Source organism: Agelaius phoeniceus, chromosome 1 (genome assembly GCF_051311805.1).
Source record: "Agelaius phoeniceus isolate bAgePho1 chromosome 1, bAgePho1.hap1, whole genome shotgun sequence".
NCBI classification, from domain to species: domain Eukaryota; kingdom Metazoa; phylum Chordata; class Aves; order Passeriformes; family Icteridae; genus Agelaius; species Agelaius phoeniceus.
In genome coordinates this window covers 17197357-17222132 of record NC_135265.1, presented here as the reverse complement: position 1 = coordinate 17222132, position 24776 = coordinate 17197357, and the positions used below count along the sequence as shown (strand labels likewise).

The 24776-nt window shown below is 46.1% G+C and overlaps 2 protein-coding genes across 2 annotated transcripts in view; both read left to right on the top strand.

The window, feature by feature from the left end:
• MYO3A (myosin IIIA) overlaps window positions 1-3199 on the top strand; it is a 118440-nt gene extending 115241 nt beyond the window's left edge. Inside the window, exons 35-36 of the mRNA XM_077173813.1 lie at window positions 120-260; window positions 1789-3199. Coding sequence (XP_077029928.1) covers window positions 120-260; window positions 1789-1903 — 256 coding nt within the window. The 3' untranslated portion in view covers window positions 1904-3199. The remainder of the gene's footprint in view (window positions 1-119; window positions 261-1788) is intronic.
• Window positions 3200-4721: 1522 nt separating this feature from the next.
• Window positions 4722-24776, top strand: part of GAD2 (glutamate decarboxylase 2) — a 40964-nt gene continuing 20909 nt past the window's right edge. Inside the window, exons 1-7 of the mRNA XM_054638928.2 lie at window positions 4722-4913; window positions 5159-5218; window positions 5364-5516; window positions 6534-6767; window positions 11587-11677; window positions 12501-12613; window positions 16322-16437. Coding sequence (XP_054494903.1) covers window positions 4838-4913; window positions 5159-5218; window positions 5364-5516; window positions 6534-6767; window positions 11587-11677; window positions 12501-12613; window positions 16322-16437 — 843 coding nt within the window. The 5' untranslated portion in view covers window positions 4722-4837. The remainder of the gene's footprint in view (window positions 4914-5158; window positions 5219-5363; window positions 5517-6533; window positions 6768-11586; window positions 11678-12500; window positions 12614-16321; window positions 16438-24776) is intronic.

The window sequence follows — 24776 nt, the reverse complement described above, 5'->3', positions numbered from 1 at the left end:
TTTTTCCTTAGATCCTCAACACATAAACAGAATAATGATATTTGGCTACCTTGGGTTTGTATGCTGAAAATAATATTGAAAAGTGAAACTGTTAACTTGGTGTTCTTATTTATTGACAGTCTGAGCAAAGTGCTAGATTTAGATATCTACTACCAAGAAATTTCATCTACTGACTCCAGCTCCAAGGACAGCAGTACTACCACAAGGAGGAAGAGATACCCAATTGAGCGCAGGACTTCCATTTTACGAGCTACTGAGCGGTAATTCAGACAAAATAGCAATAGGAAAAAATAATTATCCTTGTTGACATATGCAAAATATTAATAAAAAGAAAAGAAATGCACTTTCAAATTACACATAAATCTATTCTTTTAGACATGAAATTTTGCAAAACTGTCTTGCAAAACATATAGCTAAAATTTCCCATCTCAAAATGGGAATATCTGACATATTCCCCATGCAAGAGGGATAAATTCCAGTGTGATTGGTGTTCAGCCTACCTGCCAGTTTTTGGTTTCCCAAGACATTCTACATCTCTGATCTAAAATAAAATTAAACTGAAGCAGAACCTAAAAACTCTATTTCTGATCAGTTAGGTTTTTAACAGGGTGGACATGCACCAGACGTTCTGCATGTTTTCTGCAGGTAGGACTCCAGCTTGACTGCCTCCTTCTCCTGCTGTCCTGTGGCAGCACAGGTGTCTGTAGCCTGCATGCACCTCGCCAAGGTGGGCAGCCAGGAGAAAAACTCCAAAGGGAGGGTTTGCTCAACCTCCTCTCTTCCCACATAGAATTCAATAGAGGGTAACCACTATTGGGCTAAGGCTTAAGCCAGGCTAAGGAAATTCATATTCTCACTCATGCCAGGGCATTCACACACACTGCATATGCAAACACACATCTATGTATCTTAATATAATTGTATCTTCTTGCATGTTCCCAAATGTAAGAAAAGCTTGGAAAACTATCTAGGTCAAAGTCTTAAGGGAAACGCTAAGCCTGGGATGAGCACTGAATTTGAAAATGCATCTGTAATAATAGAGAAAATGTTTTTAAAACATTCAGAATGTAGAATGTTTTGTGCACCTTATGTATTTCATTTCTGGTCTTTTTTCACGTAGTATCTAAATTAGCCATTTCAATCTACTTCAAGAAGTGAAGCATTGAGTAATTTTTATTTAGCAGTTTACCTTTGACATTGGTATAGGACCAGTAGTGGGGGCACCTTAGTGTAGAACACTACAAATTTTTGTAATTATTTTAGAGTAATTTACTTTTTAAATAACTGTCTTTTATGTTTAATCTTGCTCCATGGTAACAGCTGATGCCATATCACTATTCCAGCCTGTCAGAGGTGGCATCCAAAATGCATCTTGCCATCTGAAAATAAAATGAAATGAGATGGACGCTTACAGTGAACTCCAAAGACAGGTTAAATACAGAGCAAACAAATTTATGCCAACTGAAAATCTGGTGCAGTAGCCATCAGACAAATGCTACTGCAAAGCATCCCCATGCTCTCAACTTTTTATGTCCTTTTATTATGCCCCCTTCATAGGAGAACATGTTGTTCTTCTGTGTTCATCTGCTTCTAGCATATAATGTGTTTGTTCCGAGGTGCCTGTTTTGTGCAGCACAGGAAGAGGCCTAGCAAAGTCAGCTGATTTTTTTTCTTTCTTCTTTTATTTTTCCCCCACAAGGGTGGAGGTTAAGCAGTCGATTAGGAGTGTTTGCCAAGGTAAATGTTTTGACTTTTAATTTCTAAAACACTTCTGTGCTTAATCCCCAGGTCGAGGGTTGCAGAAAGACCCCTGGAAGAGAGCAAAGCCGAAGATAATCCCTATGACTACAGACGACTGCTGCGGAAGACCTCACAGCGCCGGCGCCTTATCCAGCAGTTCTAGCTGCTGCTGCTGCTCCTGCTGCCATTTGGCTTTTATTAGCATAATTTTTTTTTTAATCATTTTATACCATGTGTTTCCTTTTTTTTTTTTAATCTTCAATGTTTCAAGTTTATGTGTGCATTCATGTGGATATGAATTACTGTGGTTTACAGCCCAACACCATTGTAAAGGGACGCTGTCAGTCACACATCCTATTCTTCCCTAATAAAAAAATCAGCTTTCTTTCATGTACCATTGCTACATCCGAAAATTATTAAACAGCTTAAGTCTTGTTTACTTTCTTCAGTGCATATTTCTTTTTTTCCATTCCATCAGTCTCACCCAATCAAAAAAATAATTTATTTTATAGTTCCCTAGTTAAGCTTTCTAATTTCCATATTCAACTTCAGAAAACCTTAGTTATTGTTTCTAATGAATTGTTTTACAGGAAAAAAAAATTACAAGAGCACCATGGGGGAATTTCTGCTTATTTTAGTTTACATTGCTTAAATTTTGGGATGACCTGTTTGTGGCAAGTGTCCCTCTAATGAAAATGTATACGATTAAGTGGATAGCATACTATGGCAATCTATTTCATTATTGACTTTACTGTAAAGCTAGTTGCCAGTTTTAAAGGTCAATATTGTGTGTATAATCTTTATGTTGGAGATGTTCATTTATGGGAAGTATATCCAGCCCTCTCCTCTGCCTCTGAGCTTTGTGACTAAGTGATGAACTTCTAAATCATGTTTGCTTTGTTCTCATTTGCATTAGATTTTTAGGAATCTTAATCTCTGGGGTACCAAGAAAGGAATAGAAATACACTCTCTGGTTGATTGCTGCTGAAATGTAATGATCATTCTTAATCAGTTCCACTAGAAATTAAATGAAAATAAAAGCAATAGTCCCAGTGTTCAGATTTCCCCCTGATTCCGTATTCAAAAGACCTTATTTCACAGAAACCACACAGATAATTGCAGCGCTTCCTTTCAGGATTCATAATTGCGTGTTCCCAGCTGCAAAGCAAGAGAAGGCAAATTTCATGATCACAGCATAAAGGCCTGATCCTACTCCGTTCCTCAGCTCTCCTGAATGTGACAATTGGCGGCAGCAGTCAGCCACAGGGGCTGGGTTTGGCCTTTTCCCCAGAGACAGATAACCATGGCTTCCTGATCTGTAACTAGCTACAAGGCTGTGCACCGGATTAAAACGTACTGCAATGTAAAATTTGCTATAAATTGTTAAAATTTTGAAATCTGTTCTAAAGTTGCTCTGTCATGTATTAATAAAACGGTAAATAAAAATGTACAAAGCAGAGATACAGTTGATTGTGTCTGAATTACACCCAGAACCGACAAAACACTGTGGACTGGGGCATGAGTGAGCAAGGCAGGGAAGGGCTCGCAGCAGCCTCTGGCCGTGGAAAGCTGGAGTTATTGTCTACGTGCAAGCCAGTGTGATGTGGTAACTGGAACAGACTGTAATTTCACGTGAAGAAATGCCTGGACTGGTCTTCTTCTGCTTTCCCACTGCAGCAGTGTTATAAAGCATTGAGCCATTTCTGTGAGGTCTCATGGTGGGCACTTCTCATACCCATGTGGGTGCCTACAAAAAGCAGAGAGATGCCCCGGGCTGAGCACAGGGCCTGGCTGCGAGCAGCGCGGGGGCCCTGCGTGCCCAGCTGTCCCGGCAGAGCCACATTCTCACCTGCTGTGGTCCCGCCTGCTTCCCTCCAAGGCCAGGGCTCGAAATCCCTCCTGTGCCAGAGGAGAGGCAGCCGCGGCCGGGAAACGCTCCCCCGAAGACCCGGCTGGGTGGAAAAGGGAGCTTTGGTTGCCTTCAGAGGCGTCGTGAAGGGAATAGGGACAGTTATTCTCGTGCTCTTCCCGTCTGGCCGCCGGGCCCTCCGCTTCCTCGGGGCTGGAGCCAGGATGGCGGTGCCACCAGGGTCCCCAAACCGGAATGTCACAGGAAGCCCCCGGGAACGCCCCGGGGCTCCAGGGACACGCGGGGGCAGCCGCAAGGCTCTTCCAACACGTCCGAACGAGCCAGGACGCCCCTGCCTGTCCGGGAGCAGGAGGGACAGCGGGAGCCCAGCCCCCTGCGGGCCCCTCCACCGCGCCTTTTCCGCCGCGGCCCGGCCCGACGGGGCTCACGCCGGTGGCTGTGGCCGGGCCGATGGGACGGCGGGGGCTCGGGGGCTGTCTCTTCCCCACACCGGGACCGCCGGCGGCACGGGCAAGTGCGGAGGTGCCCCGGTGCAAAAGTGGGAGGTGTAGTGGGGGGATTTCCCTTCGCTTTGCATCTTAAAGGACTGAGGACGCTTCCCTGTAGTCCCAACCTTCCCCTCGAGGTACCAGGCTGCACCACCGCGGCCACGTACGCCAAGACTTGGAAAGCTACCATTCCACTCCACTCAGCGCTCGGCGGCACCGGCACCGGGCGGCTCAGCCCTCTCGGCCCGCCCCGCCGGGCTGCGGCCGCACGGACGGTCGGTGGGGTGAAGACGGCGCCGGCACCCTGGCTCGCCTTCGCCCCCCAAGGCAGCTGCAGCCCCAGCTCAAGCAGCGCCCACACCTCGGGTCTGCCCCGAGTGCCACCGTCCTCCCACCGCCGCCCCTCGCTCCTCCGACGCAGCACGGTGCGGACACGCCTTAGAACAGCCGTCGCCGCTGGCCGCCTCAGCGGGCACCTCTGCCGTCCCGGGCAGCAGCAGCGCCTGCGGGGCGCGGCCGCAGCAGCAGCAGCAGCAGCTCGGCGGAGCGCACCCCGGGGGCGCCCACGGGAGACGCTCCCACCCACGCGTGCCCGGGGCGCTCCCGCCCCTCCGCCTGCCGCCGCCTGGCGCAGCCGCGCGCACTTACACACCCGCACACTCACACTCACGCACACTCGCTCGGGCCGCCCGGGCTGCACATCGCCGCTCCTCGCCCGCCCCGCCGGTTCGCCTCCGCCATGGCAAGCCCCGGCTCCGGCTTCTGGCCCTTCGGAGCCGAGGAGGGCTCCGCCGCCGCCGAGACCCCCGGCACAGGTAGGAGGGCGCCGAGCGGCCGGGCGGGACCGGCCCGACGGAGCCGCCGTGACAGCGCTGCCCGGTCGCCGGAGCCCCCCGCTCGATCGGCGGGACGAAGCGGGGACCGACGGCGACTCCAGCCCGGGCCAGCGCCGCGGGGCTCGGCGGGGCAGGCGGCTCCTGGGGAGCGGGGCCGGGGGTCGGGCGAGAAGCCCTCAGCCCACTCCCGTCCCACGGACCCGCCGCTCGATTTTCTCTTACAGCCAGAGCTTGGTGTCAGGTTGCCCAGAAGTTCACGGGAGGGATCGGAAACAAACTCTGCGGTAAGGGCAGGGAGGCCCCGGTAGCCCGCGGCGGGGGCGCGGCTGCGCGCCCACGGAGCGCCGCGGGACCTGCCCCGGGCCGGGGGGGCGGGGGACGAGGGTCGATGCCCCGGTAATGAGGCCGTGTGTCCGTGTCGCTGTCAAGCTCTGCTCTACGGAGATGCCGAGAAGCCCGTGGAAACCGGAGCCAAGGCAGCAGCCCCGGGGGTAGCGGAGCCGAGGCCGACCTGCACCTGCGACAAAAAACCCTGCGGTTGTCAAAAAGCGGACGTGAATTACGCCTTTCTTCACTCAACAGGTAACGGCGCTCCCGGGGCAGGCTGCTTCTCTAAAACTAACTAGAAAAAACCAGCGGCTCGGTCGGGAAATCGCGCCCGCCCGCGTTGCTCGGAGGCGTGGGGGGTCCGGCGGTGCGCGGCGGAGCTCGGCGCCCTCAGCCCTGGCCCCGCCGGGCATTTCTCAAATCTGCGAAAAAACGCGCGAACAAAACAAAACAAAACAAAAATCACGAAAAGAGAAACCCAAAGCAGTAAAATCCCACCTATTGGAGCCCGCACTTTTTTCTTTCTAAGGAACGCTGAAAGCATCGAGCTTCTCATTGAAGACCCCGCGATGTAATTAAGGTTGGAAGGGAGGGGGGAGATAGAGCGCTCTCCTACTCATTTGCTTTAATTCGATATATTTTTGCACTTCATCTTTTCTGACCTTGGAGGTATCGTCTCCTCCAGTAAATAGATCCCAGCTCCCCCCTGCCATTTGCTAGCCAAGGACTCTTCCCGTTTGCTCTGCAGCCCGGGACCCCAAATTAGGGGCTTCCACTATAGTCTGGTTTGACTGAGCCATCGCTCTTAAACAAAAGCTCTGTGTACACCAAGACCCCGTGCAGCATTGTCTCAGAAAAAGGCATTAAATTATCAACAAGTCACTTGCAGAGGAGAGTCACCAAGAAGGTATTTTATTGCAAGGCAAATGACAGTTTTAAGGGTGCTGCTTGTAGCATTTGTTGCTCAATCTTTATTTCCTGTGAGATTCGTTTTCCCTTTTGTCTTGTTTCCCTGCTCTCACTGTCTTAAAAATTAGTCTGAAATATACTGTGGACAGAATTGGCCAATTTAGATAGGATATTAAATCTTGTTATCTCTCAGGACATTCCTCTAAATACAACCTTGCCAGTTTGGTTATTAAATGAAAACAAAACCTATTTGTATTGACTAGAGTGTAAAGATTTTGTAAACATAAATGGGAGAAGGTTTTGTTTAGAATCTATGCATGTGGTCATAAAACAAAGTTAACTTTTAAATTTCTCCATTCCCAGATCTTCTGCCGACATGCAATGGAGAAATAACTACTATGTCTTTCCTACAAGACGTTGTGGACATTTTACTTCAGTATGTGGTGAAAAGTTTTGATAGATCAACAAAAGTTATTGATTTCCATTACCCAAACGAGCTGCTCCAGGAATATAACTGGGAACTGGCAGACCAGCCACAGACCTTGGAAGAAATTTTATTGAACTGCAGAACAACTCTGAAGTATGCAATTAAAACAGGTAATAGCAATGCTCATTTTCTACCCTGTATGGTCTCATCCATTGATTAAAGGTGTCATTTCAATTTAGCTTGAAACGTTAAAGATTGAAGCAGCGACTGTATTTTGTCAGCTCCAAGCAATTTCTAGCAGAGACAGAAATCGTTTTCCAAAATGATAAAGCACTCCAGCAGCTCCATCTCTGTAGCTGTCAGTGCAGCCTCGCACACCCTTCCCGATTTAAAATTAATGCGTCTGTGCGTCGGAGTTGCCGAGTGTGCCACAGAGCAGACTTTGCACCACCTTCTCCACTTTGTGCCGTTCCTTTTCATCATCTCACGTGTGCTGTCCCGGCGATTGCCTCTTGCTCCCTGCAGAGCGGGGTGCGGCGGGCGCGGAGCTCGGGCAGGGGGGAGGCCATGCCCGGGGGCAGCAGGGACCAGCCCATGTAGCAGCCGAAATCACAGCAAACGGCCTGTAAATCCGAACTCCGAGCGGCCATTTGCCGTGTCTGTCACTTCGCCTGCAAGACATAAAATAAAAAGATAATTTAGCAGGACCTTACACAGAAATATCGAGGATTTAGTTTCAACTTTAGGCTCAAGCAATAAAACCAAAGTCCGATTTAACAGCCATTTGTTGTTTTTCGCCGGGGAAAGCAGCGATGGGTGACTCCTCCCTGCCTGGGATCCCCGTTAGTCGTGCCCCCTGTGGGCTTCGTGCAGGGAAGGCAGCATGGGGCTCGCCCAGGCGTGGGGAAGAGCCCGACTCCGCACCGGGGCCACCTTAAACCGCGGCGGAGCAGGCGGAAAGCGGAGCCGCAATTACGGCTGTCATTGGGAAATAATAGAGGGTCCGGAGAGCTCTTAGTGGGAATTTGAATTACTGAGAAATTGCTTTAAAATAAATGTGAAGCTGTTTACTGAAAGAGACAAAAGGCTGATTTGTGACTAGAGGTTGAGAGGAAAACAAAAAAATCTGAGGTTTTGAGAAGAGAACGGAACAGACTGATCCTGGTAAAGATTGTGAGGGATCTGTGTAATCCTCGTTTAGGGGTGGAAATGACCATCCACATGTTTTGATGCATGGGTCGGGTGCTGTCAGGATGTTTGTAAAATATTGAATTAAATAGTTAGGTAAATGATATCCAGAGGAGCAAAGTCGATCAGTCTGGATAGGGCATAGGAAACGTCTTTGCACAGAATGATGAAGAATGTGCGATCTGTGATTCTGGGAAATCAAAAAATAGGGTTTCTAGGCTGATTGCCATTAATCGTTTTTTGTTACAGCCTGTTTTCTCGTAACAGACCTATTTAATTTTGTGCATCCAAAAAAAGATCCTTTAAAACAATGTTGCCATTTCTCTTCCTCTCTAAATAATAACGGAGGCTTTCCCATCCTGGCATTTTATAATTTGTTTTAATGAAAATAATGTTTTTGAAGTCTGAAAACGGCTGCTGGGGGGTTTTGTGAAGTGTGGTGGTGTGGTGGGATTCAGCCCAGGGGGTGCAGAGCCACCTCGCTTGGCTGCTGCTGCTCCTCAGCGCCGTGGGGTGACAGCCCCAGCCTGGGAGGGGGTTCACGAAATGCGTGGGGTTTACACCTGGAGCCCTCCGGCACGTGCTTCGGAGTAAAACACTGGAATACCCTCAGAGGAGGGAAGAAGGGCAGCATGGTGAGGTTTCTGGCGGCAGCGTCTGCCTTCACTCCTGCCGCAGAAGCCCCTCGGACACGGCCCCTCCTGGGCGGCGTTTGGCTGCAGGGCCCCGGAGGCTGATTGAAAAATAAATTGTATTGCATTAGCCTCACAGCTGGATACCCAGGTCCGGGGGTTCGACGAGGCAGATGGCTGATTCTCCGGCCGAGGGGCAGGTGTGGGTTGCTCCGAGGTGTTGCCTGCATGCCACGGCTCACTGGGGTGCCCGGGGAAGCCACGCTGGAGAAGCCACGCTTTGTGCCCCTTTCCCAGCAGAGACAGAATTCTTGCTGAGAGGATGTAAAAGGCAGTGACTGTGAATGCAGGGAAAGATGGGTGTGAAATTCAGTTACTGTGTTCTTGACAGTTGAAAATGAGCAGGTGAATTGAAATACGAGCGTTTAAAAATGGCTTGGAAACTCCAGGAGGAGTGCGAGGAGCCGGTTCTGGCCCAGCCTTGCTCCCTGGCCGTGCACGCAGTGAGGCTGCAGGCACGGCCAGATTCAGTGCTGCCAGCCATGCCTTCATCCGTGCCTTCATCCGTGCCTTCATCCGCGCCCAGCCCTTCTCCTGGCTTCCCTGTGGGGGCTGCAGAGGCCGGACGTTCCCGCCGGGCATGCCCGTGCCTCAAGCCGGTGCAGGTGGGAGGGTGTTTGGGAGGGTGTGTGGGGCAGAGGCAACGCCTTTAGTGGGGAAGCCCGGCCTCGGGTGTTCCTGTGCCTTGGCCCTGGTTCTTGGCCATCATCTCCCGATTTACTCTGAGATATCTATGAATACATTGTCTATTGCTAAACAAACCATTAAGTAATAATCTCCTATTTTCACCTCTCAACTAATTCTTCACCCTGTCACAATCTCTTTCCTAGTACCTCTTTGTTCAGGAGCGGCTTCAGCACAGGATGTGTATTTCAGGCAGAGGCAACCGGGGAGAGATTTTTGAGCAGCTCTCACAAACTCTTCTTGCCAGCAGAGCCTGTATTCTCAGCAAAGCCTCGGTTTTCCATGGCTGTCTAGCCAGGGGAAGGGAGCTCGCTCACGCAGGGAGGTGTCTCATGGACAGGCAGAGCCCTGCAGCTGGGGCAGGGCTCAGGCTGGGGCAGTGCATTCCCTGCCCTCCCGTGTTAGCGCCGCGCTGCAGAAGGGAAGGGCACGGAGTGGAGCGGGCTGGGTCACAGGTGTGGCTGCTGGGGCTCTCCCAGCAGCAGCAGCAGCAGCAGCAGCTCTGCTCTCTCTGTCCGGGCATCTCTCCCTGCAGCGCTGCTCCCTCCGCCTCGCTGGCTCCAGGGCACGGCTGCCCGAGCCCTGCGTGCTCCCGGGCCTGTTCCCAAGGCGCTCCCAAAGCAGGTGGTGTGCTGGGAGGTTTGCTTGAAGAAACAAGCAGTGACAACAGGGCTGTCGCCTTGGGCTGGGTGTGGGGCTGACACAGAACCGCTGAGACACTGCAGCTGCAGATACAAATTCTGCCATTCCCCAGCTTTTCGGTGTGCATTTCTTTCCAAAACAGGAATTTTTGTAACCTTCTTTGAGTCTTCTGTAGTCCATATCCACTAAAGGCTTTTAGCTCCTAATTTATTGTTGTTTCAGGTGGAATTTGTCATCCAGCTGTGATATGGAACCTAAGCTATAAATATGGAAATCTCCTTCAAAATCTTTCTGTCAGGGGAGGTGCAGTTCTCTGCAGGCAGAGACTCTGGAGCAGGATGGCTGAGGTTGTGGTGGTGGTGGTGGGGTGTGCGTTTCTTAGGTCCACCAACCCCACTCAAAGAGCATGAAGAGCAGGGAGCAAGATCCAGTTCATTCTGCTGGATCTGAGTGTCATTCCTCGGTGCTCAGGGGCTTTGGCTGCCTGTGTTTGGCAGCACAGACCAGGGAGAGGTGGCAGTTCCTGTCAGTGAGAGGGGGAGCTCTGTGCAAAACAGATCGGGCTGGATGGCAATAGCACAGGGCTGGTCTCAGGTTAAGAGCACAGGCAAGTGGAATTTGCGTGTGTGTCCCCTGCCCCACATCCTCAGCTCTGATCTGCCTGCTCAGCTTGATTGCTCTGCCTTTGTGTGCTGCAGGGTGGGAGCTGGGGAGCAATTCCAGGTGCTGCTCCGCCAGCCATGTGTCCACGCCTGATAAGAGGCCACAGGAGACTGAAGATAAGTTTTCTCTCAGTGCTGGGTCTGCATTTCCTCAATCATCTTGCTCTATCTTTTGTTTTCTCTGATGGCAATAACAGTACATCGTCTAAGGGTCAGGACAGGTGTTTTCCAAGCAGAGGCTTCCGTCCTTTGAGTTGGATGGCATTTAAGTAATTGTGGACTATCCATAATTTGTACCAGTAATTACGCCACTTATCAAGGGCTTGTGGGAAGTAACTAGTAAAAATTGAATTTTAATGCTTCCTATGTTTAATGGCTCTAGGCACGTTTTTAAAGAAAATCTCTAGGAGGATTTTAGAAAAAAAACAGCAACCAATTAGATTAACCAAGTAAAGAGACTATCAGCTCACTGAATATAGTCCTGTGCATCATTCTGCTGGGGCAGCAGAGCTTGTTTTTATGGCATTGGATTAAAATCACAGTTGCAAGTAGCCAGGCTATTTGTAATTGCACTCTGACAGTGAAGAAATGACAAGAACCACCACCTTCCCTGCCATCTTCGTACAATCATCAGCCATTGAGTCATGTGCAAAGCAGTCACCAAAATACTCCATTTTCTCATTTTGCCCTGTCTATTACAATCATTAGCCATTCATCACTGATGTTATATGTCCTGGCAAGCTTTTCAGATGGTGTCTCATGTGTGCCTTTCAAACCTAGTCAGGCAAAACCATATCCAGTGACAACATGTGACACACTAACGGGAGCAAACAGCTATTTTTGTGAGGCAGCAATGTGCTAATTTTCAAGGCATATTGAAAGGATAATAGGGAATGTTGGAATTCATTATTCTGTGTTGAGTATAATTACTGACTTTGGAATGAGAAAGAAGAGAAATTATCCTGCCTTTTTCAAGAAATGTATTTACTGCCATTTGCTTTGTTTCATACCTTGAAAGCGCTTCCTTCCCTATAGAAATATGGAGGTAAATATACTGTTCAGCACTGAATAGTTTCATTCGGAGTCATCAGCCTTTTGATAACATTTTCCATCTTATGCAGGGCACCCTAGATATTTTAATCAACTTTCAACTGGGTTGGACATGGTTGGATTGGCGGCAGACTGGCTGACATCAGCAGCAAATACTAACATGTAAGTAGAAGATTTTTTTAATTTAATATATAGATATTTAATGTAATTTCACAATTATGCTCTAAAATACTAGTTCCTGTAGCTGAGTGAAAGAATAATTTTATGTTAAAATTGCTGGGGAAAAAATAATCTGTTTTTTAAATGGTTGCAACAGTTATTTATAGAAAGACTTTCAGTGTTGTCCTTTAGGCTGTCATTTATACAATTTCATCATCGTGATAGGATGTTGGTTGTGCTGCCTCCCAAAAGCACACAAAAAATATATACAGATTAGCATTTTGCATGCATAAATATGTAAAATGAAAGGGGTACTTAGTGAGCAGTTGCATTCAGGTAGAGGGGTTATGTACAATCCATACCTGGAGCAGAAAGCCCTTGCTTTCTGTAAGAAAGAGATGTGGAATTTAAAGTGTGGGGATTTTTTCACTTTGGGATTAGGAAGCATTTTTGTGTACTTGCTTAGCTTCATGCACTGTCTGGCCATTATGAATAGGACTGCTGACACGTGCCTCTAGACATGCACACGGGTTTGTGCAAGGCAAAGGGGCTCTGCCCAGCATCCCTTGGATAAAGGGCAAAGCCTTGAACCTGGAAGAGGTGGGCAAGATTTTATTCACTGAAGTAGGTGGAAATGGATTGTTAAGTGCTCCCTGCATTTCTTCTTCTAGACATCTGATGTCAAATCAGAAAGAAGACTGTGGAAAGTATTGTGAAACAAAACTCTACCCGGTATAAGATAGAGTATATTGTGGCTATAATGTAATGTAATATTGGAAAAAGATTGTAGATTAAAGCATTAAATATGGACATTACTACATTTCAGGTTCACCTATGAAATTGCTCCAGTGTTTGTACTTTTGGAATATGTCACACTAAGGAAAATGAGAGAGATGGTTGGCTGGCCAGGGGGCTGTGGCGATGGGATATTTTCACCTGGTACATGACATTTCAAGCTTTCTCTATTTTTCAGACTGTGGTATATGACATCCCCTGCAGCTAAAGAGTAAATATAATTAAATATGCATGTTTGAGAGGACACTTGCTAGTAAACACCAGTGGCCTCTTTGAGATAAAGTATTGCATGTTTATGAATTTCAGGGATGTGATTATGAGGATCTGTTTGAGCAAATTGCACTGCATGATGAGCAGCTGTAATGGCACATGGGAAACATAATGAGAAGAGACATTTGCCTTGCAGTTTTGCTTTGCCCCCCCTTTTAATGGATTCCATGAAATAGAAAGACTGTTGTATTAATAACAGAGGGAAGAAACACAACAAAGCTCTCCATCACCGCAGGGGAAATTGGAGCAAGCAGGGAAAGACGTGGCATACCTTCCAGCAATTTCAGTAGAGTCAGGAAGACCCTGCCAGCATTAGAGCATGCTGTTAGCTTTCCATGTGAAGCTGACCTGTTTTTCTCAGTGGGGTACTTGGGTGATTAGTAATCTGAGTGCTTAAACCAGGTTTCTAACCAGGCTTAGAAACCTGGTTTCTTCAGGGCAAGTCAGTAAGGCAAAAAAGTTAGTGTAGAAAAATCATTGACAAACATTGTTAAGACTTTTTTATTTTTTTAATCATTCCACTTAGTCTTTTGATTTATACTCTTTGTCACCTCTCCTCTGACTCTGTAATTTCATTGCTCAAAAATTTTGGCTTGTCTATCTTACGAAATTGCAAAATAATGAAAGAATTTACATTGGGTGTAATATCTTGGCTTGTCAAAAGAGAACAGACTGTTAGCTGTTGCAGAAGGAGCCTTTCTGGAAGGGAAGTTTTTTGACCTAATGGAGAGAGAAAGAGTGCACTCTTGAGTAGAGCAAAGGCCTCACTGATATCAGCCTAGGACATTTGGCTCTCTGAGGCCATGGAGGGCAGGCAAGGCTCATCTTCAGCTTCTCACATCTGAATGCATATGTGGGAAGTGGTGTGGGAGTTTTATTCTGTCCCTTTCCACAGATGTAGAGAAATAGATGAGAAGAACTGACATTGCTTTTCCATGAGTTCTTTGTTAAAAAGCCTGAGAGCAAAAGCTCTGGCAGTTTTTACTGTGGCGCTTAGAGATCCCCCAGAAAACCTTGGCCTACATCACACCTGGCATCTAAGTGTGTCCCACGAGCCCAGGATCAAAGTGAAAGTTTTTGGAAACTGAGTGGTGGTTGGTTACCAACCCTGACCTGACTGGGTACAGCTGCCCTTGGCTCCTCACCTTGCAGGGACCTGCAGGGTGAGAGAAGAGCAATAGCAGTGCTGCCCAGCCCGTGGCAGCAGGCTGGGGGAGAGGCTCAGGTGTGTGTGCCAGGTCTGTCCCAGTCTGGCAAACTCAGGTAGAGGTTGTGTGAGTCAGGCAAGGTGTGTGCCTCAGGAGGAGCTGCTGGGGCTGCAGAAGGTGCTGCTGGCATGGGCCCAGGGTACTGCTGCTGTGCCAGAGCTCACTTCATCGAGCTGAAACCTGTGTGGGGATGGGCTCTCTGGCAGGCAGGTACCTGTGCTGGCATTTGCAGGGCTGCCCCTCTCTTTCTTTCTTTCTTTCTCTGCAATTTCTGGTTTGTGCAAAGTGCATCTTTATAATTTTCTCTGTTAAGGCAGCAATACTCAGTGTGCAGGTTCTGCTTTTTTGGGCAATAATCAAAATAATTTCTGTGCTGTCTTCTCACTTCATGTCTTCAGTTGAAGACCTTACTGTTGCAAAGAAAATGTTCCTTCTCTCTGCATTCTCTGGAATGTATTAATACATGTGAAGCATAAAAGCCTGACTGTTTTCTCCAAATTCTGTTAGGTGTGTTTTGTTAGCTGCAATTAACAGTGGATGTGAACACAACTATGAAATTAAAAGCTGAATGCAGGCTTATGAGTAAACTAAGGTTAAATGACTGAGTAATAAATACTAATAAGAAACCCTGGTATTGAAGAAACTAAAAATTTCAGTCTTGATTCTTTTGACACTGAGCCAATGACTTTGGACGAGATAGGCCAAATTGCTTCAACTTAGTTCAGTCACCTAAATCATCAATAGCAGCTCTTACATGACATCTGCATTTTTTAGGGACAGGTACCTAAGCATTTCCTCTTAATCTCTCCATTTCTTATTTTGTCATTTCAAAGAAAGGTGTTGAAATACATTCATATCTCTCCAGATAGTTGAAAGGGGAAGAAAAATGCCAATCTGTACTGACCTGTATGCCAGCAATGCCATTCTTCTGTGGCCTTTTCCCTTGGATTCACAGGAGGCCCAGTGAGGTCAGGGAAAACCCACAGCAGGGCAGCCTCACTGCAAGAGCAGAGCCAGGATACTGATTAGAAATGAAGGGCACAGTTGTGTGGGCTGTGGAACAGTACATATCTCTAGTGAGATTAAAACAAATCTTACAAAAGTCAAAACAATGTTAATTTGCTAGCACAGATAACCAACAGTGCTTCCTTCATCTCAAAGGATGGATTTTATCTTATCTCACTTAGGCTGTCCAAGCATTGGGTGTCTACCCTGGGCTGGTTACAGCAGCTCCTGTGTATTCCAGGGAGAGTGGGGATGTGTCTGCAGGGCAAGTTCCACCCACCACAAACAGCTGCCATAGGATGAGCTGAACCTTGTGCTCTTCACTCCATTTTTAGATGTATGAAGGTTGCAATAGTTGAACTCTACCTCACCGGCATTTCAACCTGTTCATTTAAAACTTTTTCTTTATATAAATACATGTGCATAAACATGGATATGCAATCAATCTGTGTGTGTGTATATATATATACACACACATATATATAGGATAAACCTGATGGATTTCATGCATACATGTCTGTCTGTGTGTGTGTTTGTGTGCATAGAAATTTAAAAATTCTCAGCATCTGCCTCAAGTACCGCATTATATTCCCATAGTGCTCATGCAGCATTAATGTAAAGCCAAACATTGCTCCACTGTAGACACAGAGACTCGGTTTGTAAAAAATCTCAAAAAGGAGAAACAGACCACTGCAGAGCTGTAGATCTGATACCCATCTTGAAGTGGGTTAAATACCCAACTTGAAATGGCTATTTTAAGTGAATGTATGCCAATGATTTTAAGGCTAGTGTTAGGGACATTTAGTCTTTTCCCCTTGTTCCCATAAGAAGACAATTAAAATGAAAAATATGTGTTAGAATGACCCTTTTTCCTTTCTCTTCCCTCTTCCCACTGCACTTATCCAGAAGATAGCGGCTGTGGGGTCTCAGTGGGTGGGTTTGCTCAAAGCTGGGGCATGAAACACCACCCTGATTTAGGAGGGGAGAGCACAGATTAGGTTACACTTGGAAATCCCTTAGGATGCCCCTTGTGTGGGCACCTGCTTAGGAGATGGAATAGAATGGGGATTATGTGTTGATGGCACATGGAAAGCTAAGACTGGGGACTGGAGGAGAGATGGTAGTTAGAATGAGGGTGAAAGGAAGCACCAGTCATTTTTTGCAGTGGTACTTTTTGCATAAGTGTTCTTTTGTGTGTAGTAGATCCTGTTATTACACAGCCCAGCTGTGAGGAGCATCAGGAAGAAGAATCTGTGCTTCTGCCACAAGGCAGAGACATTTATATAGAAAAACTGTAGCAAGACTTGTTTGTTCTGAAATGATATTACAATGAATAGAAGAAGTAACAGTATATTACTGTGGACTCCAGGTGGTGCCATATCTAACATGTATGCTATGTTGATTGCACGTTTCAAGATGTTCCCAGAAGTTAAAGAAAAAGGAATGGCAGCTATTCCCAGACTGGTTGCCTTCACATCGGAACATGTATGTGTTTCTGTTTTTTCCTATCTGTTACGTCTGCTTGTATGACTTTATGATGAAGAAAACAGCTGAACAGGAATTTGTTGACAACTGTCTTCATTTCTGTTACTCCTTCACTGGGAATAAAAACATGGGAAGAGGCTGAATTTTTTATCTATAGAGGGATGATCTCTGCACTTCCTGTGTCTGAAATCCAGGCAGAGCAGTCTCTACAAACCAGTGCTATTTCTTTGCTCTCACTTGTGTCCATATAAATGTTGATGTGAGTGGTAAGGACCACATCAAATGAGAAGAGCTCGTCATTGGGCTTCAGCACTTTCTGCCAGGAATGTCATCTGTTCTGGGGCAACAGAAAATCCTTTTGAGTCAAAATCTTTCCACCTGAAACCACTCCTGCTGTTATTTAACGAGAAGGTGATAACATACATGAAGACAGTCCTATGACAATGCTGTGTGTGTGTGCAGCAGAACAGCTGCAGTATTTGCTGGGCAACTGGGCTTCACTGTGAGTTTCTGCCTGTGAGCAAAAGCCTCAGCACACAGGGGTTCATCACAGGCACTGCTGGGACCTGCCAGGGGCTAGGGAGGTGGGCACATGAGAAACAGGACTAATCCTTGTGAGAGGGTTCTTTGCTCTTTGTGCAGCCGTATGGAAGTCTTTGTTGGGAGGGTTGTTTTTGGCTTTACAGCCATTTGGAACTCCCTGCAGCTTAGAGTGGAGAATGTGGGTGCAGGAGGAAAGAGGAAGGTTTATCCTCAGGAGGGGCTGAGGCTTCATTGTCAACTTCTAAATTTCTCTCCAGTTGTGTGGGCTCAGCCAGAAAGGACTCACTTGTGGCCAAGGCTCAGCAGGATATTGTCCATGTTAGGTAACAAAGTCCTCCTGCTGCCTCTTTGGACTTACCGTAAAATTCCATTCTATGCAAGGGTGAAGAACAAAATACCCTAAAAGTCATCACAAAAGTGCAGGAGAAAATCTCTCAGAGGATGCCTTTCATAGCAGTAGGATGGGATGAGATGTGATACACAGCTGTGGGCTCCATGTTGCAGAATTATTGTTCCCATAACAGTTAAAGAGGACAGTCTACGGATGAGTAGCAACTTTCCAAAGCTGGATGTACAGCTAGAGATACATTAACCACACGGAAGTAACAAGCCTAAGTCGTACAAATGAGGTTCAACATGATTATTTAAAGTAACAAATCCTGTTAATCATTAGAGTATTTCATTGTTTTCATAGTGATGGAATGTTAAACAATGACCCAAATTGTGCTAACAGTCTAAAAATAATGAAATGAGCTTTAATAATTGTGTTTTCATGCCAGGGAAGAAGCAGTTCCCTTAGCAAATTAAACATTCGAAAATCAAATATACTAGAAAATTCATAGGACAGCATCTGAAATCCATTACATTTTAAAAGTATCTTAAAATTGCAGTTTTGTCCCTTCCTCAATCAAGCTTTATAAAAAGTATATTCTCATCTTCTAGAGAAGTTAAGAAACTGCACTATGTGAAGACAGGGCCCTTTAACCCTTAATTGCCCAAAGGATATGGGATCATGGTTTAACCCTCAAATCAGCAGAAGCTGTTACAGAAAATTCAGAGGCCTAGAAGTACAGTCCTTTTTAAGATAGGAAGTGTCATGCAGGACCTGAACAGACACTTAAGCTATGCAAATGTAATTTGTCTCATTTATGACATCATGCTGATGATCTACCCACTTTTAAGACTCCTTGGCCTGACTGAGGTTTCTCTCTGCCACAGTTGGATGCTCTTGAAAGACAATGGCCATGGAGCAAGTAAATTGTAGAATCATAGAACACCCTGAGTTGGTAGGGATCCATCAGGATCATCAAGTCCCATTCCTGGCCCTTTGCAGGACACTCCAGAAACCACACCATGTGCCTGAGAGCATTGTCCTAAAGCTTCTTGAGCTCTGTCAGGCTTGGTGCTGGTGATCACCTCACTGGAGAACTATTACAGTGCTCAGCCACTTTCTGGGTGAAGGACTTTTTCTATATATTAAACTTAAGCCTCCCTTAACTCAGCTTCATGCCTTCCCTTGTGTCCTGTCACTGATCATGAGAGTGAAGAGATCAGTACTTGCTCCTCTGCCTCCCCTGATGAGGTTGTTGAAGACCACTCTGAGGTCTCCCTTCAGTCTCTCCTCCAGGCTGGGCAGACCAAGTGACCTCAGCCACTCCTCATATGGATTCCCCTCCGGACCCTTCACCTTCCTTGGAGGCTTTCCTTGGACACTATCTAGAAGCTTCATGTCTTTTTAATATTGTGGCACCCAAAACTGCATGTAATATCCAAGGGGAGGCAGTTCCAGTGCAGAGCAGAGCAGGACAATCCCTCCCTTGCCCTGCTGGCCATGCTGTGCCTGATGCCCCCCAGGACAGGGTTGGCCCTCCTGGCTGCCAGGGCACTGCTGGCTCAGGTTCAGCTTGCCACGGACCAGGACCCCCAGGTCCCTTTCCATGGCACTGCTCTCCATTCTCTCATTGCCCAGTCTCTACACACAACCAGGGTTGCCCCATCCCAGGTGCAGAATCTGGCACTTGCCCTTTTGAACTTTATATGGTTGGGGATTGCCCAGTCCTCCTAATTTATCGAGATCTCTCTGCCCTTGAGGGAGTCAATAGCTCTCCCCAGTTTAATGTCATCAGCAAACATGCCCAATATCCAGGTAAGTCCTGTGTCCAAGTCATTAATGCAGGTGTTGAAGAGCACAGGGGTGAGGATGGGTCTTTGTGGAACCCCAGCAGTGGCAGGTCACCAGTCTGAGGTCACCCCATTCACTGTAACCCTTTGTGCCCATGATCCAGTTGGTCACCCACTGTGTAACAGGGTTGTCCAGCTGTGAGCTGGATGCTTTCTCCAGAAGGAAACTGTGAGAGACAGTATCAAAAGCTTTGCTGAAGTCCAAAAGGCTTAAATCTGCTGGCTTTCCTACCTAGATCAGTGGGTTATAGAATGAAATCAGGTTTGACAAGCAGGACTTTGCTTCATGAACCTGTGCTGGCTCTGACCAATGACTGCTTTGTCCTCCAGGTGTTGTGTTTCAGTACTTACCAGAATAATCTTTTCTGTGAATTTGCCAGCTACTGAAGTGAAACTAACAGGCTTGTTTCTGGGGTCCTTCTTCTTGCCCTTCTTGGAAGCTGGGATGATGTTCTCCAGCTTCCAGTCAGCTGGGACCTCTCCAGATTCCCAAGACCACTCAAAAATCAGTGAGAAAGGCTTTGTGATGACTTCAGCCAGCTCTTTGAGAATTCAGACCCAATAGATTTGTAGGGATCAGGCCCCATAGATTTGTAGGGATCAGGCCCCATAGATTTGTAGGGATCTAGCTGGAGCAGCAGATCCATAGTATCATTTCCCCATGCTCTGCATGCATGGTGTGATAGTAAACAAAGCTTAAAGTAACTGTATGTGTTTAGAAACTTGTAGATTTTGGTTTTGAAATTTTCAGTCAGATGCAAAGATTTTAATATCAGCAATTCTCAGTGAAGAATTTCAGCATCCCAGATGAGACACTATTTTCATTACTACCAGTCTAGAGCTCCCTGTACTATAAATGAATGAAGTTGTGTCACAGTTGCCACCACTACTACTGTAATCAGAATATGGCTCAGTCTGATGCCATTATAGGTTCAGCTGCCAGTGGGGGAGAAGGGAAGGGAGGAGTAATTCACAGCTTTTAAGTAATTACCTCCCTAATTTAGGAGTGCATCGTGTTCCAAAATTATGAGCCTCACTCTCTGCACAACCAGTGAAGAGAAGCACCTCTGGAGAGAAACCGAGAGCATCCAAATTAGGAACCTAAATATTCCTGAATTTAAATGTTCTAAATCACCTTTGGGAGGGCTTCACCTGCTTTTGTGCACTGACCATAAAGAGCCTCCTCATATACACAACCTACATTTGGTGCCTAAAGTAGGCTATGTGATTTTTCCAGCTGTGCGCATTTCCAGCCAGCAAATTTCCCCCAGCCCACAACTTAGCACACTCTGCTGCTGTTTGTTTCTATTTCCCCAGTGATAGTGAAGTACTCTGCAACTGCTTGGGTAAATCTTCCTCAGGTTTAATTTCATGAGATGCACTTGGCACTCAGGATTTCATTCAGTCCTCTGTATTCATCAGGGCATCATCAGTCTTCTTTCATTTGCACTGCTCATGATCAGTGATGTCCTTCAGGGCAGCTGTTCTGGACTGCACATGATGCAAGAGACCTTGACTCAGAGGGGAAAAAGTGATGGATGCCAGTTGTAAAAACCTATTTCAGTCTATCATTTCAAACACAATGAAAAATCTAAAGTGAAGGCCTCTTCCTGTGTTCCAGCATATCAGCTTTAGGCTGCTGTAACTGTTCAGAGGAGTCCATCCCTTTTTCAGCATGGAGAAAGCTGCTGAAAGGGATAGCTGCCTTCTCAGAATATTTTAGTTGTTCCATTTGGCCCCAAGGCAAGACCTGTTAAATTTTAACCGATTCCTTGTTGTGATTTTGACCTGCCCAACCAGTACTTAAAGAATATCCAATAGTAGCTGGAAATTGTATGGAGCAGTGATTACACCTAGAAAGCAAAAGGACAGAGTCATGCTGCCCTGAGGAGGAGAAGTGTGCAAAGGGGAAGTTTAGCTGGAGAGAAATAGGTGGGTGAAAGTTACAAAACAGCCTTTGGCCCTTTTCATTGCTGGTAGGAAAATAGCTTAAAGAGGCTTGCAGAACTTCTGTGGACTTAATTAATTAGGGACTGTGTGGGCTTAATCCACAGTTCAGAGAATGAAAAAAAGGCTAGTCATAATTGGAAAGACAAATTTTTTTTCATCTTCTCTGTTCTCCAACCCAGCAAGACTATTGTTCTTGTGTAGTTCACAACAGCTTTCTTACTTTCCCACTCTTCTAGAAGCCCCCTAAGAAGGAACATCTTATCAGGTGCTCAGTGAGGCAATAGCAACACTCTTCCTTATCATAGGTTTCAAAAACAAAATGCAGAGCTAAGAACTGACAAGTGTTTCAGTCTGATCTGACAATAAGGGACCTCTTCACCCAGCTGGAGAGCACAGAGGACCCAGAGGAGGCTCTACTTGCCTCTGGCATCTCTCCATCTGCACTGCTCCTGTGCTGAAACAGTTGCTGCTCTGGTGTGTGCTGACTGAAGGGGGGTCTGTTGGCTCTCCAGGGATCAGCATTGTAGACAGCTGGACACGCTTGGAGGAGCCTCATCCTCTGGGTGAGCACTGGGAGAGGTGGCTTGTGTGGGGTGGTAGGGGAGCACCCTCCCATCATCCACGCTGCAGCTAGTTCAGAGGAGGCAGCTAGCAATAAATGACCTCTTCAGCTTCATGCATGCTGCTTTCCCTTCATGGAAAAGCCCCATTAGTTTCAGGGAATGTGTCAAACAATTCCTGTATCTGTGGGAGAAGAGTGGCTTTGTGAAGTTTTTACCTGAACAGTTGCAGAAGCCTACCATGAAGCTTCTTGGTGCTGATGCAGAAGGAAATTAAAAAGTGACTTCTGTGTCTGTAGCTTGATAGACCATTTCACACAGGCTATAGAAGATTTTGGGTTGGTTTCTGTGTGGAATGAAGGAAAATCTGATCCCTAATCTACCACTTCCATGATAGGAGTGTTTCCCTCTGTCCGTGCAACCTAGGAGACACTTTGCAGAATTGCCACCTGCCAGAAGCAGTCCAGGGGCTGTTGCATGAGGTGCTGCTTCCAGAGGGAGATTTGAGGAGCCTGAAAGTCCTGTTTTTGATTTTGTAGCATAGACTACAAAGCTGTAAATTACACTCTGGGCATAGAGAGTAAGTAGGAATTAGATTTGTTTCCACCTAAGGAAACTTAAAATCCATCAAACTGATGGATTCACACATTTTTTTTCTTTGCACTACTTACTGCATAATAACTAGAAAATTATTTTTATGGTATTTGAAGCCAGGGGGAAACTGAAAATTGGGTCTTATTTGAGGAACAATTTAATTCAGGTAGCACCATTCAAATCAAAGTAAAAAAGCATTTTCTGGAAAACTAGTGCTCTAGTGCAGTCAGTCCTAAAGGAGAAAATCATCATTTGGGTCTCATCCTTTGTCTGGTATTGACCAAAATCCCTTGTGGCTTTTACACTGTCACAATATCCTCTTGATCTCAGTGCAACATTTCTTATCACATACAATGCTGCAAAACTATCTGCACTAGGAAAAAACCAAATGAGTCTTTCTGATTAGAAAAGCAGCATGAAGTTGTGTGTTTGAAAAATGCCAAAGATGTGCGTACTAGTATGTTTAGAAACATCAATATCCTCATTTCTCACCTGATACTAACAAGTAACTTTAAAAATTTAATAGCAGTAGGTAAATGAAACCATAGCAAATATACCTCTCATTGCAGTGTATTTAAAACTTGGATGGGACACAGTATAATTTTTTTGTAGGTAATTGAAGGAGAAGCTGTAGCTTGAAATCAGATAATAAAGATAGAATTCATGTTGCTTAATGTTAATCACCTGAAGTGTAAACATTTAATCTGAGTTAGTCTATACACTTTTTATGGCCAATAAAAAAGAGAAAGATCTGCAGAGGACAACTCATCTTAAGTCTGAAGCAGGTGCCAAAGCCTTAAGAGATCAGGTAGGTATGGAGGTACCTTTTTTCCCCCACCTTTGTGGGAGCCCAAACAGCAAGCCTAAACTAGCAACACATTTTAGATTATTAAGAGAGAAATAGCCCAGCCTACATATCCAGGGATTGCACAATGCTTAAAGCCCAAGAGAAGTGAATAGGAAAGTGTATTCTCCTCTTTGCTGGTGAATAGGTGATAAGGTGAGGCTGGGGGTCCAGATCTCCTGGGCACTGGGCTGCCAGTGACAGACCTCAGGGGAGTTTCAGCTGCAGGAGATCTGTCTTAGCTTGCTCAGCATTTGGAAACTGGTTACTGATAAGCCACCTCCACAAAGCTCATGCCACTCTGGATTTATTTAAGCGAGAAGCAGCAATCTGAAAACACAGCCATGCCCTGTGGGGCTCATGGCATTAGGATGGTTGGTTGTGACAGCTTCAACCATGCCAGATGATAAGCAAGTAATTTAGCAAGCTATAAAAATAGAAGCATCTGTATATTGAAGCACTTTAGGTAACAATGCTGTACTTTTCAGCATCATAGCATTTTTAATTATTCTTCCATTTTTCAGGGGGCCTATTCATTATTGCACATGTAATACATTTACACTGTCTCTACCTTACAAAGCTAACCATGTAAAAATGGCTATCTGGGGAACAAACCTATACCTAAGAGCATTTGAAATTTTAGATAATGGGAAAATTCCCCTGGCTCAGAATCACCTTTTTTTTTTTTTCTGACTGTCAGTACGCTCTTAGTCACTAATATCTATATACCTGTATCACTAATATCTATATCACTAATACTTTCTCCTTCACCACTGAATTTCACCACATTTCTTTCCAAATAGAAATTAGGTTCCTCTCGACTGGGGATGTATTTGCAGTTTCCATGCACCCTTTGCAGTGTGTGAAGAGGGAGGGAGGAAGCTGAAGTGACAGCCCATCCCCTTCTCTGTCTGCAAGCCCAGGACAGTGCTTAAACTCCAGACCTTCCAGCGCCCCCAAGCCTGGCTTTTCCTCTTTTGCTCCAGGACTGGCATCGGGCAGCCTGTGCCTGCCCTCCCCTTGTTCCCTGGCTCTCCCACCATAAGGCTTCAGATCCGTGTGACTCTTGCACAGCTGTCTTGTGAAAGGTGCTGTTCAGGCTCCCTTCTTGGGGTGTCTGAAAACTCTGTAGCCCTGGTATTTGCAAAGGGGTCACATTTAATGTCCTTCCTTGTTAGCCCAGTTAAATCATCTGTGAATAATTCTGTCTGATCAGGTTTATTTCTGCAAACCTTTTCATCTCTTTGACCTTTATAGTTTTCTGTGTTTACCATATATTACACAGGCAACCAAACTTTCAGCAGCATCATAGGAATATTAAACAAAAGTTTAATAGTTATCATTGTGAAAGTTTTCTTTGGTTCTACAAATATATTTTTTCTATTTTGCTTTCATCCTTGGTCTTTCAGAGCCTCTCAAGCACTTGGAGTAATTCCTGTGGTCTTGTCCTAAAACATGAAAACATAACAGCAGTCATATATCTGTGACTGTATACACAGATTGAGCCATTTCATATTCAGAGTTTGTTTAGAATTTGTAATTGCATTTGCCCTTCTGTGCACAGACTTCTGTATTTCTTCCCAGTTTATCCGTAAACCAGTTTTGGTTCCTGACCACTGAATTCCCTTCAGTCTCTAAAAAGCCTTCAGGCAAATGAGCTATCAGCA